The sequence below is a fragment of the Rhea americana genome, unplaced genomic scaffold (assembly GCF_003343005.1).
Source record: "Rhea americana isolate MKP2758 unplaced genomic scaffold, rheAme1 scaffold_28, whole genome shotgun sequence".
In the NCBI taxonomy this organism is placed as follows: domain Eukaryota; kingdom Metazoa; phylum Chordata; class Aves; order Rheiformes; family Rheidae; genus Rhea; species Rhea americana.
Genome location: NW_028186401.1, coordinates 393,535 through 408,588, shown reverse-complemented (window position 1 = coordinate 408,588; position 15,054 = coordinate 393,535). Strand labels below are relative to the sequence as shown.

At 56.2% G+C, this 15,054-nt stretch overlaps 1 protein-coding gene across 1 annotated transcript; it reads left to right on the top strand.

Annotated features, from left to right (window-relative positions):
* The first annotated feature begins 608 nt into the window (after positions 1-608).
* On the top strand, positions 609-10,934 carry UBAP1L (ubiquitin associated protein 1 like). The gene is made up of 5 exons (XM_085308588.1): positions 609-762; positions 1,616-2,422; positions 4,239-4,448; positions 9,078-9,179; positions 9,984-10,934. The coding sequence occupies exons 1-5, from the start codon at positions 631-633 to the stop codon at positions 10,116-10,118; spliced, it is 1,386 nt and encodes a 461-aa protein (XP_085164714.1). The 5' UTR covers positions 609-630; the 3' UTR covers positions 10,119-10,934.
* Positions 10,935-15,054: the final 4,120 nt, after the last annotated feature.

Here is a 15,054-nt window from a genome sequence, read left to right as displayed (position 1 = left end):
GCTTAAAATGAGTACATGRTTCTGGAAAGCTAATCTGGCCTAAAAGTGGCTTGTTCAACATTCCTCTAACACAGCGTTTTGCCTGGTGAACCAAAATGAATCTCTGAAAAAGTTACTGAACTGGGGAAAAAAAAAACGAGAATAAAGCGTAGGTTCTTGTATAGTTCTGCGTTTATGGAGACGGTGAACTCCGGCCGGGCCCCACCTGGGCTGCTGCAGCCGTGTCGTTCCCCCGCTGCTGGCAGCAGCTGAGCTGAAGCGTGGCTGCAGCTTCCTCGTCTCCCTGCTCCGCTAAGCTTGCTCAGACCCCGTTGACTCGRCGCACCAAAGGTTAGCTCAGATCTCAAATCTGCCTGATACCTATTAGTAATTCAGGTTTTGCAAGCCGGGGCATGGCGCCCAACCTGCTCGTTACGGGGCTGGCAGGGTGGTGTCTCCGGCTGCTGAGCCGGGTGCCGAAAAGCTCTTCCTTTTGCTTGAAGTACATCGTTTTTCCCCCCCTTTTGGCCACCTTCGTTGGGATTAGGCCGGCGCGACGTCGCTCCGTTGGCGGTTCGAGCGGGCTCCAGTCCTTCCTTCTATGTTTTTGTTTCGTCCTTTCCAAAGGCAGCGAAGCACCGAGCAGCGGGAATGAGCTACCTGGATGAAGTGCCCTTCAGGACGGCCCGGAGCTTCGCAGGCGACTCGGCGAGAGCGAGCGCGTCGACCGGCGCGCCGGCCGTCGCGGTTCCCGACTGCGCYGAGCTCCTCGTGAGCACCATGGTGAGCCAGCCCCCTCCCAGAGCCGCGGCCGGGCCCCGGCGGGAGTCGGGCAGGTCCGTGAAATCGCCGCGCTCTTCGTTGGCTGTCGTTAGCGAGCGTGGGCAGAGGTGAGGGGGGGTTTTGCGGTGGTGGGTGCGAGGAAGGGGCTGCTTCGGGTTCTCTTGTTTTTTTAATCTCGCCCCAGCGTGACGAGCGGAGAGCTGCGGGGTGACGTTTCCTTCGGGAGGACGAGCTCAGGCCCCGCTCTGGGAGCGTTTGGCCGCAGGCGCTCACCGCGGGCCCCGCGCCAGCGACGGGGGCCGGGCGACGCTGCCCGCGCCGGCGCCGCGCGGCCTCTCGCCGTTTCCGTGCGCTGACGCGCGGCGCGGTCTCCTCCGGCCCTCACATCCGAGTCGCAAACATACCGACGTTTTAAGGCGGAAGACGTGGAAAGGGCTCGTCCGTCCTGCGGCCTGTCGAGGTGCCGGAAGCGGCCCGGCGCGGCGTTGCGGGGGCGAGGCGAGGGCTGACGGCGGGCGCCCGAAGGAGCCCCGCGTCGGAGCGGCGAGGCGCCTGCTGGCCGCACCCTCCCCTCGCTGCCCTTCTCGTCCCCCCGCCACACACCCCCGGGGTCGGTTTTTAGAAGGGACTGAAGGCAGTAACAACCTTGTAGGTGGCTTTTTCCAAGCGCAGGCGTTGGGGCTCCCCRCAGGGCTGCAGCCAGCGCCGGCCGATCTCGCAGCCGGGGCGTTGGGGTGAACGGAGCGCGTTTTGGATCCGCGCGGCCTTCAGCGCGCCGGGCGGAAGGGGGTTGGTTTGCCGCGGGTGCTTTGGCTTCGGACGCCCCGAGTAACTGCTTGTCGCTACTCCACAGCACGACTTCTCGCTGGAAAGGAAGGTGCTTTACTGGCTTGAGGCTGCTTCTCAGCAGCAAACCTCCCGGCACCGGGCCACCTCTGAGGTGGTCCCCACGGCTCCCCCGTGCTGGCTGCTCCTGGTGGACCCCGAGGACAGCTATGGTGCCAGCAYGGAGAGCAAGGAGGCAGCGGCGGGGAGAGCCAAGGACGGCGGGACCGGCGGCTGCCCCGTGCGGAGGTGCGTGAGCCTCAGCGCCGCCGCGGAGGGTCGCGGGCACGCCACGGGCCGGAGCGCCTTGTCCGACACGGAGAGCGAGGCCTGGCCCTCCGAGGAGGAAGAGTACTTTGAGGATGACGAGTGTTCCTCCACCTCCTGGGAAGAAAACGACAAAGAAGAAAAAGCTCGAAGGAGGCGCGGGGGCAGAGGGGTGGCTCCGTGCGCCGCGCTGCAGCAGGCCAGGCCCAAGACGTCGCCGGGCTTGCTGGAGCCCGCTTCGGAGAACGGCTATCGCGAGCCGGCAAGCCCAGACCCGGCCAAGCAGAGGAGGTCCATGGTTATACTCAACAACATGAGGAACGAGCTGGAAGGAGCCCGGAGGAAGCTGGCTGCTTTGGTGCACCCTTTGAGTAGAGCGTACGTGGAGAAGAAGCAAACCTTCGCGCCGTCGGCCCTCCAGCAGCACCCCCGGCGTAACAGGAACGTCAAATACCGCTCCGCCGACGCCGCCTGGCCGGGCACCCGGACGCCGGCTCCTCCTTGCTGCCGGCCGCCGGCCGCCGCCGCCTCCATGCCGCCCGTCACGAAGCACAAGCCCACCGTCGCGGTGAGATGTTTCGCTCGCGCGTCCCCTCTGCTGGCCGCCGCAGGGGAGCGGAGGGAGGAGGAGGCAAAGCGTCCCGCGTAGCACGAAACCGCGCCCCGCGTAGCAAAGCGGGCCCGAAAGGGGGTTTAAAAATACACTTTTTGTGAGAACGTTTCTCTCATCGTCAAAAAGTGTATTTGCCCTACTCAAAGCCAGCTTTGCCCCCCGGCAAGCGAAATGATTTACTTGCTTTTCAATGGAAACATTGGAAAAAAAAGTGAAATAAGCTTTGTTCCCTCTCCCCCCTCCATTTCCCCCCCCCCAACACGTATAAATGGAGTTTCTGCCTTCTTACAACCATCACAGCTGTCCCTCCTGAGACCCAGAAGAGAAACYAGGGTTTGAATGGAGACGCAAGTTGAGCTATTTTTGCACTCCTCTTCCCTAGGTGTGTCTGTCTCTCCTGTTCAGATTAAATGTTCCCCATGCTCRCTGCCTCTCTTGGCCCTGTTTTATAGCCAGAAAGGGCCCCTTCACCTTTCTTGTCTTGCAACTTTGGCAGCCTTTCCTGTGGCAAAGCCTGTTTGTCTTTTAAGAAAAGCCTAGGAAGTTTTAGACTTCATAGTCCTACTATAAATACTGATCATTTAACCATGGAGCCGGTGGTGTGAAACGAGGGAGTAAATATTGTATTCTGCCATCTTAAATTTGAATCGTGCAGTGTCTTAAAACATAATRTTTTGTCCAGATCCCTGAGAGATTTGCAAGATGAATTACTGCAGATCTGCAATTAARACCATCAGACACGTGCAAGGCAGTGTTATTTATGTGTAGTTGCATTAGACGTAGTATAATTGAGGAGCAGCTAAATGCCTATGTGTATTTGTACACTGAGCAGCTGCTACGGCTAATTACTAATCCACCACCCCAGTCYGGTCAGCTATTGCATCAGTTGCATCGTCCTGACCGCTAAAGCCTCGAACCCAGATGAGCGCTGCTTTGTGCGCGGGAATTTCTAGGAACGATGATGGTTTTGTTACGGAAACTGAAGTTACACGTAAGATATAAACATCATAGTGTAAACAGAGCGTAAGGTGAACACCTACCAGTATCGCCTCCCAGCCGGCGCTGCCGCGTCTCGCTCGGCCGGCCGAGGACGAGGATGAGGATGGCATTTATTGCGGGGGAGAGGGACGGGATTCCCGGGAAGCTGGTTTGGATCTAGCACGTGAACACCAGTACRTGCTGTTCCCTTTGATCTGTATCTGTCGCTAGGCCTGGGTTTAATTAACTCCGCTCTCCTTTGAAGAGCGAGCTTGTGGCTAAATTGTGGTAGATGTCCCCAAATAYGCTAACAGTCTTTGAGTCTTTTGTTTGTTTTTTATTTACCGCATCTCGGTTTTTCCCAGGTTTCCGCTCGGCAGGCGTTTTCACCCCAGTCTGTACCGAGCTGCTCGGGAAATGCAGAAAATTCTGCTCTCAGGGAGGTCACCCCCTTTTTTTGGGAAAAAAAAGGCACGAACAGGATGTGTAGCAGGGAGAGTCACATCCGTGCTCGCTGGCACGTGATCCCTTATTCGGACAGACACACACGTGCACACCCGAACCCGAAGGGGGTGGTTCCATTTAGGGGAATTTTCCTTTTCTTGTGCCAGCTAATGAAATTAGGCTAAACGAGAAATGCTGAAGCAATGCTCTCAAACGCCTGCAATTACCTCGTCGTTCTGCACAGGGATGGAAAGGAACGGGCCGGGCGGTTCGGCGTGGGGCTGGCCGCTGGTGTCGCGCGAGCGGCTGCCTCCTCGTTAGCCAACGTGCCGTTCTGTTTGCGTTTCAGTCCCTCAGCCCGTACGCCTGCCTCCCGCCGGCCTCCGCGCCCGCCCGGCCGCTGGGTTCCCACAGAGCTCACCCGGACTCGGCGGCCGACCTGCTCTCGGCGCTGAGCCAGGAGGAGCGCGACCTCATCGAGCCCGTTACGGCCTTGGGCTATCCCACCCGCAAAGCTATCCTCACCCTCCAGAAGACGGGGAAGCAGAGTCTGAGCCAGGTTGGTGGAAATGCTTTACTGAAATGCTGCGGAAAGCACTCAGTAAAGAGCAAGCGGGAACGACTGATTTCTTTTTTCTGCTCAGGACAGACTTCTGGCTGCCTCGTTCTGCTCCGGGGAAACGGAGGTGTTTTCCCCGCTTTGGTGTAAGAGTTCTTTCAAAGGGGTTTTTCGTTAGATCACACATCTTCGCTTTTGCTGTAATGTAATTGCAATGAGTTGCACTCAACTTTTCAGTGAGTAATAACGGCTGGGTAACGTTACCCTTTAGATCTGCTGTATAAAGCTTGGTGTCCTTTTGAAGTGTAAATTTTGCCCCCGTATATGGAAACTTTTTGCACATCACTTTTTTTCCCCCCCCAGCTGTTAGGTTCATGCGATTATTTCCATAGCTCACCCTGTCAGAATGGGACTGGGTAAATACCTCCAAGATTTTTCTGGTCTCTCTCCAAAACACAAGATTCCCAGTCTGCAGCAGCCGCTGAATCTGCACAAGCAACGCGTTTGGGTCACGGGCCGTGACTGTAGCCCTTTTACTGAGGGAGCCCTTAGGCTTAACCTGGAATTTGTTGCGGAAGGTTAACGCATAGCCTCTCGCTGCGCCTGGGTACTGAGCCCGAGGTCTCTGCTCGTCCGGACGGACATCCTGGGGTCCGGGGGTGGCCTTAGCGTGTGCACCGCCCGTGAGGGAGCCTTTGCAGACTTGAGGCTGGGCTTGCCTGTCCCGGATGAGGAACTAGCTGGGCTGAATTACCCATCTGACTGATTGCTGCTTGGGGACAACAGGGTGGGGGATTAGGAGTTGCAGCTGCCGGTGTTCAGATGAGGGAAGGTCCGTGCGGCAGGGGATGCTGCAAGTGAGCTGCGAGGCCGGTGAGCATAGGTGCGCGCTGTGCGCGTTGGAGGGCAAACGGGGGGTCGCTGCGCTGGGAGAGGAAGGGGAAGAAGCTGCTTTTTGTAAAACAGCCCAGCCAGGGAGTGAGGGTCATGGCTGTCCTGGCAGAGATGGTTCAAACCTGCAGCTCTCTTTTTGCCAGGGTGGTGCAGGGAACAGTCCTGCCAGGCGGGCGCTTGTCTGGAATACGGCACAGCGTCTCTCCCGGGGYGGCTGCAGCACTGTATGGAGCAGCATGTGGGATTTACACTCTTGCAGAGGGAGAGGAGCTGGGCTGTGGCTTAGTAAGATGGACATCCACCAGGCCTGGTCCTGGTCCACGTCCTGGTCCACGTACGTAGCTGCTTGGATGCGTTGCATGGCTCCTGGGTCACCCCCAGTGCACCACCCAGCCCCGGGCTGGACCAGCCTTCCCAGACTCTGCTCTCAAAGGCGAGTGGTGCTATAAGCCACAGTAGGGAGCTTCATTTGTTTGATTTGTAGAGATTTCAGTCTATGCAGATACAGGGAGGTGGGCAGAGCGCTGCCCACGCTCCTTGTGGAGCGCCGTGCAAGTGTGTCGGGTAGCAACTGCTGTCTCTGATGTGAAGGTGTATCCCCTGGCGTCCTGCGTCTTGTTAAGGACTGAAGTGGCTGCAGTTTGCTCCCTTTTATGTAAATCCAGGGAATCTCATTCTCTTGGAGAGGTGATTAATACACCAAATTATGAAGTCCAGCTTATATCCCAAACTCTTCACCAGAAGTTCCTGTCCCTGCACATTTATGTCCAATAAAGCCGAGATAAAACATAAGGGCTAGCTCTTGAGGTTTCTATTACAAGCACAAAACTACCAAATTAGGCTAAGACCGACCTTCCTGGAAAATATGTTTCAACTAAAGTTTAAAAACAAGAGCTGTGAACGCTCTTCATTGCTTGTTGGTGTCACACAGAGTTTCAGTGTGTGACGATGACAGCTTCAAACAGGAAGATTAATTGTGGCACCAGATGGTAGCCAAAAATTGCTCAATTTCTTCACAGTGTCAACTAAAACTGAGAGAACCCACCCGGGTGGAGAGAGCAAGCTTTTCTAAGTCTTCTGCCTTAAAGAGGCAATGCCTTCTCAGATTTGGTGGAAGAACCTCTTTGAACGGCTCAGACGGGGTTAGCGTTGCCCCACTGCGGTAGGAGTTCCTCTGTGAGGATGAGGAGTCACAGCCATGGGCAAGGGCTAACCCTTACAGGAGCAGAGGACAGAAAAGCATCACTGATCCCAGGAGCTCTCCATCTGCCTGTGAAATCAGACACGACAGATGGCTACAGCTACTCAGCATCTCTCTCCCCACGTAGCCAGCAGCACAGGCTTCAGATGAAGGTAGGTTACTGAGGAACACAGCCCACCATAGCAGCTGCCTTCTAACCATGCTGAGCTGGGAACCTTCTCTTTATGTACATCCACGGAGTTTCTCGCAGTCAGTAACACAGCAAAACACAAGATCTGCTGCGTTTCCGTCTCCACACGAATTTGCTTGCTTTCCCCGAGCAGCCATCTAGGTCTGCAGAGCTTTTTGCAAGCCTCTCATCAGCTGGTCCCACCAGCTCAGTGACTCCCTGAGCTGCTTCGCCATTTGTAGATGTGACATCCTTGGTGACAGTACTGGTGGCAATGAGTTGAACAGGCCCATTAGCAGCAGCGCAAGAAAAGCATACGTTGGTTGTGATCTTGCTGCCCCGTTGGAGAGCYGCTTGTCCCTGCACACTGTGGGGACCTTCTCCGCACAGGCTTTACCCGTCCCTGGCCTGAACCGTGCTCCAAGCAAGAGGTGGTGTTTCCCCCCTCCCTTTGTGATGAAGTTTTCCGTGGGTTTTGCTGGGTTTGCTCCTCTCAGTCCTCCCCGTTCTGATGGGAGCTGGCAGCTCCTAGCACGCGTTGCAAGCGGGTCTGTGAAATGATGGGCGTTAAACCCGACGCTGCTCTGCTGAAGCWGCCAGTTCTTGGAGCACCTGAAGCAGGGACCTCGCAGAGACAAACCCTTCCACTGGAAGTCAAAGTGGTACTGGGAACCTGGAAGACTTAAAAATAWTTTTTAAAAAAGCACTTGAGAGGAGATTAACTCACTGCACAAGCCTGTCTTTGGTGGGAAAAGCTCAATTGCTGCGTGTCACACTGAGTGGCACCAGCTGAGGGAAGAGATGAACCAGCAGGCTGCTGATCCGCCAGGGAAGAGTCTCGAGGTTACGCTGTGCGCGAGCAGTTTGTGAAGCGAGTCGGGGGCTGGCTGCGCAGCGAGGAGAGCCGAGCTCTCCAGGGCTGCCTGCGCCTGCGTTGCTGCGCGTCTGYGTCTTGCGACGTGCAGAGCGAGGGGGAGAAGCGCTGCAGGCTGGCGATATCGCAGGCGTGCGCGGCTCGCCGCGGCACAGCGTGCCCGCCCGCCGTTCCCGGCGCTCGGGAAGCCGGAGYGTGCAGCTCGCTGGCCCTTAAGCACGTTCCTTCGAGGGTGAGCCGGATACGTTCCTTCTCCTTCCCAAGCAGCAGATGAGCCCAACGCTAAACCCAAGAACTTAGCAGGTTGTAATATTTAAAAACCTGCTTTTGTTTAGTCTTGGGGATTTTTTTAAAAAAAACAATAAAACTATTGAGTTGACAACAGCACGGATTTCATGCTCAGCTTGAGCAAAAATGTCAGATTGCCAAGATTGTCCRTGTCCGGCAGCGAACGCAGAGAGCGGCTGTTGCTGCTAAAGCAGGGCAAGAGGAGAATGATGATGATCCTGGGGTCTTAATTAGTAAAGTAACGAGGGAAATAAAAGCAGGTTGTGAACGTGAATGAGCAGTGGATAACTCATGTTGGAGTTAACAAGTTGTTCTTAAAAGCTTTCATTTTTTTTTTTAACTTCCTCCTTACTCGGCTAAATAGCTATTTTGCCAGCAGCAAACTTTTGAGGGACTTTTTTGGACTTTCTGAGTGTTTTATGACCCTTTGCTGAATGTTTCTGCTTGGCTAGGCYGGGGCTGTGAAAGGGTGGTGGGCCGCGGGTCCGGGGGGACGTGGATCCCTTCCCCCTTGGACGAAACGCTGCGGGGGCCACATCCATTTCTCCAAGCAGTGATTTTTTTTTCTTTCCCCCCACTATTGTGTAGTTCATTTATTATTAACTGTCACATATGTTTTTGGACAATGAATGATTCTTGTGGCATTTAAAAGATACCGCTGGGAATTGTGCTGTCAGCACTCCAAGAACAACGAGGAAAGCCAAAAATAACTGTTTACTTTCAGTAATGACAGCGCGCAGGCCTCCCCCGGGGGTGGGCGCTGGGCTCGGGTCCTGGAGCCGGCCCGCCGGGGCCGAGCTCCGCACATCAAAGCGAGCCCGGGAACAGCCGAGGCGAGAGTTCAGGGCGCACCTGGCTGTTCACCCGGGCAGGCTCCGGTTTGAAAAAAAACCATCCCCAAACTAGCCATTAGATCGTTATTTTTTTTTTTATCTCAGAGCGTTTGTATTTTTGGTTTCCTCCTGTCCTCGCTCCGTTTTGTTCCCACCGCAGAGGGGGCGGAGGTGGGGGGGGGTCCGAGGTGCTACCTGCTCCCGCGAAGCGACGGGAGCTCGGCTCTGCCCCGAAGCCTTCCCGTCTCCCTTCRAACCTTGCCCGAGGCGGTGGTGGGCTGTCACGGAGCGGCGAGGCGCAAGGAAGCGGTGCAGCGTCCGTCACCCGGGCCCGGGAGCTCGCGTTAACCTTCGCTGTCTTCTCCTCCAGTTCCTGGGGTACCTCCGTGCCTGCGACCGGCTGCTCAAGCAGGGCTACGAGGAGGGGCAGGTGGAGGAGGCCATGGAAATGTTCCAGTACTCGGAGAAAAAGGTCAGAGCGGGGCGGCGGGGCGCCCAGCCCTTGGCGCTACGTCCTCCAGGGCCCCGTTTCCAGCAAGCTGCGCACCCCAAACGCGGTCTAGAGCCTCCTGGGCAAGCAGCCCCCGTTGCTCTGCCCGCCCTGAACCCGCGTACGTGTGCCCCAAGCTGCGGGGCGGCGTCGCGGGGCCCCACGGACASCGGGTGCCTCCCGCAGATGCAATTCGGGCGCTATTCGGTGTGTTCGGCGCACTGCCGCAGCACCCCGGCTTGCCCAGCTCTCCTCTTGCTAGGAGCGCTGCACGGGAAAGGTGGCTGTGCCTCGCTTTTTTTGTTTTTTTTTAAGGCAGACGGCAATTTATTGCGAACGTGGCTCCAGGTGGGACGTTGYGGCAATGAGACCCAGCTTGCAGAAAGGAGGAAAGAAGCAGAATAAATGAATTCCAGATTGTATTTACTGGCTCCCCCCAGTTCCATGTAATAGTTTTGTAATGCGGACAAGCACTTGACTGGAATTCGTATTTAATTTTATGAGGAGCAAGTGAAGTTAGAGCCTCACTTYATTAAAACTTTCTTATGAAAAAAGTTGAAGTAAAGGAACGCTTTTAGAAACTAGCTCTTGTGCGTCCTCCCTTCCCCAGGCCGCTTTTGGCGGTGGTTTCGGTAGTGCCCTTCCGCAGCAGTACAGCTCTGCTGCRTTATCCGGCCCTACCGCAGCCCGGGCGCACAAGGCTATTTCTGCTGAAACATCGCAGTAAATTTGCCTTAAAAAGCCAATGATAAAATCGCTCCTTTTTCTTCCTCCTTCTCCTTGCAGGCAGCCGAATTCTTGCATCTCTTAGCTCAGTTCAACGACATGGGTTTCCAGCAGAACGAAATCAAGGAGGTTCTTCTGCTCTGCGAGAACCACCGGGAGAAGGCGCTGGAGGAGCTCGTGACGCAGAGGCAGTGACCGGCCGGGCACGGCGCCGCGGCTGCGGGCGCCCGGGCGCGCTTCCGTCCGTCCGTCCGTCCGCACGGCTCGCCTTCGTCCCCGTGCCCTCCCCGGGCAGCGCGCCGCCTCCCTGCCGACGGGCGCTGAAAGCCCCGGCTTGTCTTCTCGTCTCTGGGGCGGTGCGGAGCAGAGCTGCTGCGGCTTGTTTCTGCATGGCAGGGCTTGCARACGCAGCCGCGCGTAGGTGCTTAAAATCTCACCTGAATCAGCAGAGAGTGTTTTCGTAAAAGCCAAACGCTTTTCTGGGAGCGTTAGTCGTTCCTTTCTGGAGAAGACTGACTCGGTCGGGGTTGAATATTGTAATTAAAATCTAGTCAGATCACCTTAGCGTCTCCTTTTAAGCTATGAACTTGAGAAGCATACGTTAACTAAYGCGTTAAGTTTATTCGGTAAAAGGAGAACTGGCTCGTGCGGGGTTTTATGCCGTGTGCGCTCAGGAAGTTCTGTGAAATCCGAACAGAGAAATGGAGGAATGGCTCTGCTCCGCCTGCCTTTGGTTCTGCACCCAGACTGCGAAAACTCAGGGCAGGTCCCCCAAAATTGTGGAGACAGTGGCTCGAAATCAAGTTCTGCACAAATGTCAAGGGAAAATCTGGATGCGTGGGGGAATTTTTGTACGTACCTGAAATATGGAGAACACAAGATTCAAATCACCTCACTACATGTTTCTCTGGCTTTGGAAATGTAACGATGGATAATTTTTTTCACATAAGAGTACATTATTTTCCTTTGAAYTAGATACAGATGTAATTTCTCTGAGTAAAGATTATTGGAGAGGCTCTTCAATGTATTTATTGTGTCTTTTCGTATGTAAATGCCAACTGGCACAACTTAGCAGAGACAGTTCTTAATTAGTTGCAAAATGTTTGCCGTTTTTCCATTGCATCCTTCCAGCCGATCTCTTAGCATAAAGGTTTTCCATCGTGGTAAAACAGTCCATCTTCCTTCCCCATGTCTCTGTTAGCAGCTTTTGAACCCCAGGATGCAGGAATACGCTTCCATGGTGGCATTCATCCTCTTTATTTCAGCCTAATTTCTGAGGACCCTGACAGAACAGTATCAGCACGTTCTCCTTGCTGAGAGCTGCTTCCCGCAGACACGGAGCCCCGCGGGGTGTGAACAGCGCTCGAGGAGTCCTGAGTTCCTCCGTTTTGAGGCTGTGCGGAGAGGAGCTGCTTTGCCCATATCCAAGGGCTCGTTGTAGCTGCTGCTCTTCAATGTAGTCGCAAGGAAAAATGCGGCGTGCTGTGTTGTTTGGGCAGCTCATGTTTCCAGATTACTCTGTTGTTTCTTCTGGCCAGCTCTTCTTTGCAATGACCTTTACAAAAACTCACCTTTTTTGCAGTGCCCACAGACGTGCCCGCTCCCATGAGACCGTTTTTAGGCTGAGGAYGGTTGTTCATTTTCAGCACTCTTTTTTTTGGCTGTGCACGCCACGAGCAGCTGGCGCAGCACTGCCTGCCGCACGCAGCGGAGCCCCTGAGCTTGGTCTGCGAGGTGGGACCACGGCTTCACCTCGAGTCCCGGAGGTGTGAAGCAGACCACAGGAGGTGGCCTCGAATGCGTTAGCTCACTGGAGAAAGCAGGAAGAATCACGGGAAATGGGTTGTTGCTGGCAGAAAGTACCACGTGAACCGAGTTGTGGCAGGCCTCAAAGGTGCAGGTAGGACGTTGTGTTGGGAGTGGAAACTCAGCCAGTGGGACACGAGGCGRCGGGAGCAGCCAGGTGCTGCTCTTTGTTTCACGAAGGTTCACGTTTTTCTTGACTTTCTCGCGTCAAGTGGGAGCTGTGAGCGGGACGCTGCGGTTTCGGCCCGGGGATGGGGGGAAGCCTTGCTTCTGAGCCGCCGACCGCGCGGTGTCGAGCCCGCTCGCGCAGCGAGCTCGTGGTGCGTGCGGAGAGCTCGCGAGGCTCTTCTCGCAGCTCCCACCCCCGTTTTTCCTGCAGGAGATTTCGCTTGGTTATACAAGCTTTTATTTTTGATACGGCCCTTATAAGGCAAGTCCATTCTACAGGCAGCTTTTCATGACATGCCTCCTTGCCAAGATGATGTCACCTTAAAGAGAAACTTGCAAAAGGTTAAACTATGATTAGATATATCGCCGCGCCTCTGAGTGTAGCCTTGGCGAAGCCAACGCCRTGAAGATTTAAAGGGCTGGATAAGGGTGGTGCGTCCGCGCCAGCGATGCCTGGTGTTGAGCGCTAAATCCTGGAGAACATCGAAYGTGTGGGCTTGCACCCGCTCGCTGGGCCGTGGCTGAACAGGCACACGCTCCGGTTTGAGGCTTGCCTGCTCCTGGCTCGCAGCTTTTTCCCCAGGTTGTAGGTGTAAGAACAACGTCCGCGGCCTTCCCCGGGTAGCTGAGGGGTAAGGGCAGCGAGAAGCTAACCCAGCAGTTTTGCTCTGCCTTGTGTTACGCTCTATCGCTTTCTGCGGAGATAGAAGCAACCAAGTTAYTCGTCTCTTGGGAGCATCCGTGCCACGCTCACTAGTGACTGCCAGGGCTTGCTTTTTCTCTCAAGCTACGCTTAAAAGCTTAAAAACTTCTCTCTTTTGTTGGTAAATATCTCTGCAGACCTGTAAGCTATGGAAAAAAAAGGAAGTGAAAAGAAGGTATGAAGCTGGGGGTAGAGGTTGTGTTGCCCGGTCCTTGCGACGCTGGAAGGAATGGAGCAGCCTGCCAAGCTAAACTGCCTCGGGTTGGTTACAGGAGCCCGTCAGAAATATTTTAACAACATAATTATTTTAGCTTTATTTTAATAGCGGGTTTAAACTGGTTATTCAACTTGAAATGGTTTAAACCACAGAGCCTTAAGTGTGCTGCTTKTAGGAAGGAGAAGACAGCGAAAAATGTGAATTGGTTTCGTCCAGGAGGGAGCGTGGACCTGACTTGCTGGAAGTCACGCTAGCAGCTCGCGTGTCCGCGTGCCGGCCTCGCAGCGCTCGCCCCGAGCTCCCCGTCACGCGCTGGGTCCTGAGCCCCCTCGCAGCAGCCGAAGCTCCGTTTCAGAATAAAGAGATTTTTACGTAATAAAATCAAAGACGATTCCGAGCTTAGCTGAGCCGATGAAGGGAAAAACCATGGGAAACCACGGAAAACCTGGGAACCATGAGAGTCCGGGCACAGGGCGAGTAAGCAATGAGGGGCTCCCRAAAACGGGCATCCTCTGCGGATTTGCACCTGGAATAAGATGTTTTCAGGGCATGTGTTTGAGTTGGTGAGCAGGGCTGGCTTGTTCCCAGGGGTCAGCGAAGGAGCAGGGCTGGGGAGAGACCCATTCGGGAAGCCTTGACCCAGTCTCACAGACCTTGTCCTTACATGGCCCGCGATGACATCAGGCCGATATTTTTTCAAGAATAGTAAAAATCGGTTGGTGTCTACAGATGAGCACAAAGGGGGTTCGTCTGGCACGTTGCTGTGCGTACCCCGGCACGCGATGGTCCTCGCTGGGGAGCGTYACGGATCTGCAGCACCTTCCCGGGCTCGGGGTCCGGAGATGCTGCCTGGGCCGTGGCGGGGTCCCGGCGGCGGAGGGCAAAHGGGGACAGGCGCGGGAAGGGTATTTTTCTTAAAAAAAAAAAAAGAAAAGAAAAAGGATGTGGATGCGGGCTTTTTATTTTTATTTTTTTTTAATGCAGTAACTGTTTTGAAAATGCTGAGAACTTGGCAAGGGTCGAAAGCGTAAGCATCCGAGGCATCCCCGCGGGTATTCTCTTCCGCTGCGCTCCGGCTGGGGAGGCGCGGGCGGCTGGGGACCTGCCCGGCTCGTGGGAAACGGCCCGCGCGACGCTCGGGGCTCGACGCCGGCGCCCCGGGAGCGCCCTCCCAGCCGCGCTTCTCCAAACGCCCCCGAAGAAAAGGCGCCCAGACSCCGGCGCCCGGCCTCGGAAACGGCGCCCCGGGCTGCTGCTCTGCCAGCCCAAAGCCCTTCTCGCCCGCGGGGCTCCCGGAGGCAAGAGGCCCGCGGCGCCGGGCCGGGGCCGCAGCTCGGCTGTGACGGTCCTGCGAGCTGCTCTCGCTTCCCGGCTCGGCGCCGTTGTCGGCGGGGTCGCGCGCCTGGACGCGTCCCAGCAAGACCAAGTCGGGACGGGACCCGACGGCGCGTCCCGGAGCAGCGCCCTTGCGTCTGCGCCGTGGGCTCCTTTTGATTATTATTATTTATTATTTTTTCCCCCAGGTTTCTCGGGCTCCAGCTTCGCTTTCGTGACTCCGAGAGCGCCCGCCCGGAGCGGATCGGCGCGCGTGCGCGCTGCCGCGGCCGGTTCCCGGCAGCACCGGGGGGGCTTCGGCCCCGTGTCCCGCCGGGGCGGGTGCAGCCCGCCCGTCCTGCCCTGCACCCCGGGGGGGGGGGGGGGGGGAGCCGCGCAGGACCGCGTCCCGCCGGCGCCCTCGTCCTTGGCAGCGGGCGCGCGGAGCTCCGCTCGCCGCGCCGCTCCCGATATAGCCCCGGGCGGCCTCGCCGGTGTCATGTTCTCCGGAGGCTGCTGACGTGCCCGGCGGGAGCCGCGGGAAGCGGTGATTTTTTTTTTTGGGGGGTGCCTCCCGCGCGGGCGGACTTCGACCCGTGCGTTGGTTGGGGACGAGCGCCCCGGGGAGCCGGGGGCTCCGCGGGAAACGCCCTCGCGAGCAGCGCTCGCCCAGCCGAGCTGCAGCTGCAGAGGCGCGCGGCGGGCGGGAGCCAACTTTGACTTGTATTCCTCGTTACAAGGGACCCGATTAAATTTCCTTCAGAAGGAGACCTTGTTTAAAAGAAAAAAAAAAAAAAAAACAGACTAAAACCCCAAAAAGCAATTAATGAAAAACTTGGGGCTTTTTTTTAAAACTCGCCTTTTAATTCCGGGACAGAATGAATAGTTTCCCGTCCAAACGGAGAGCAAGCGGGTTGCTACAC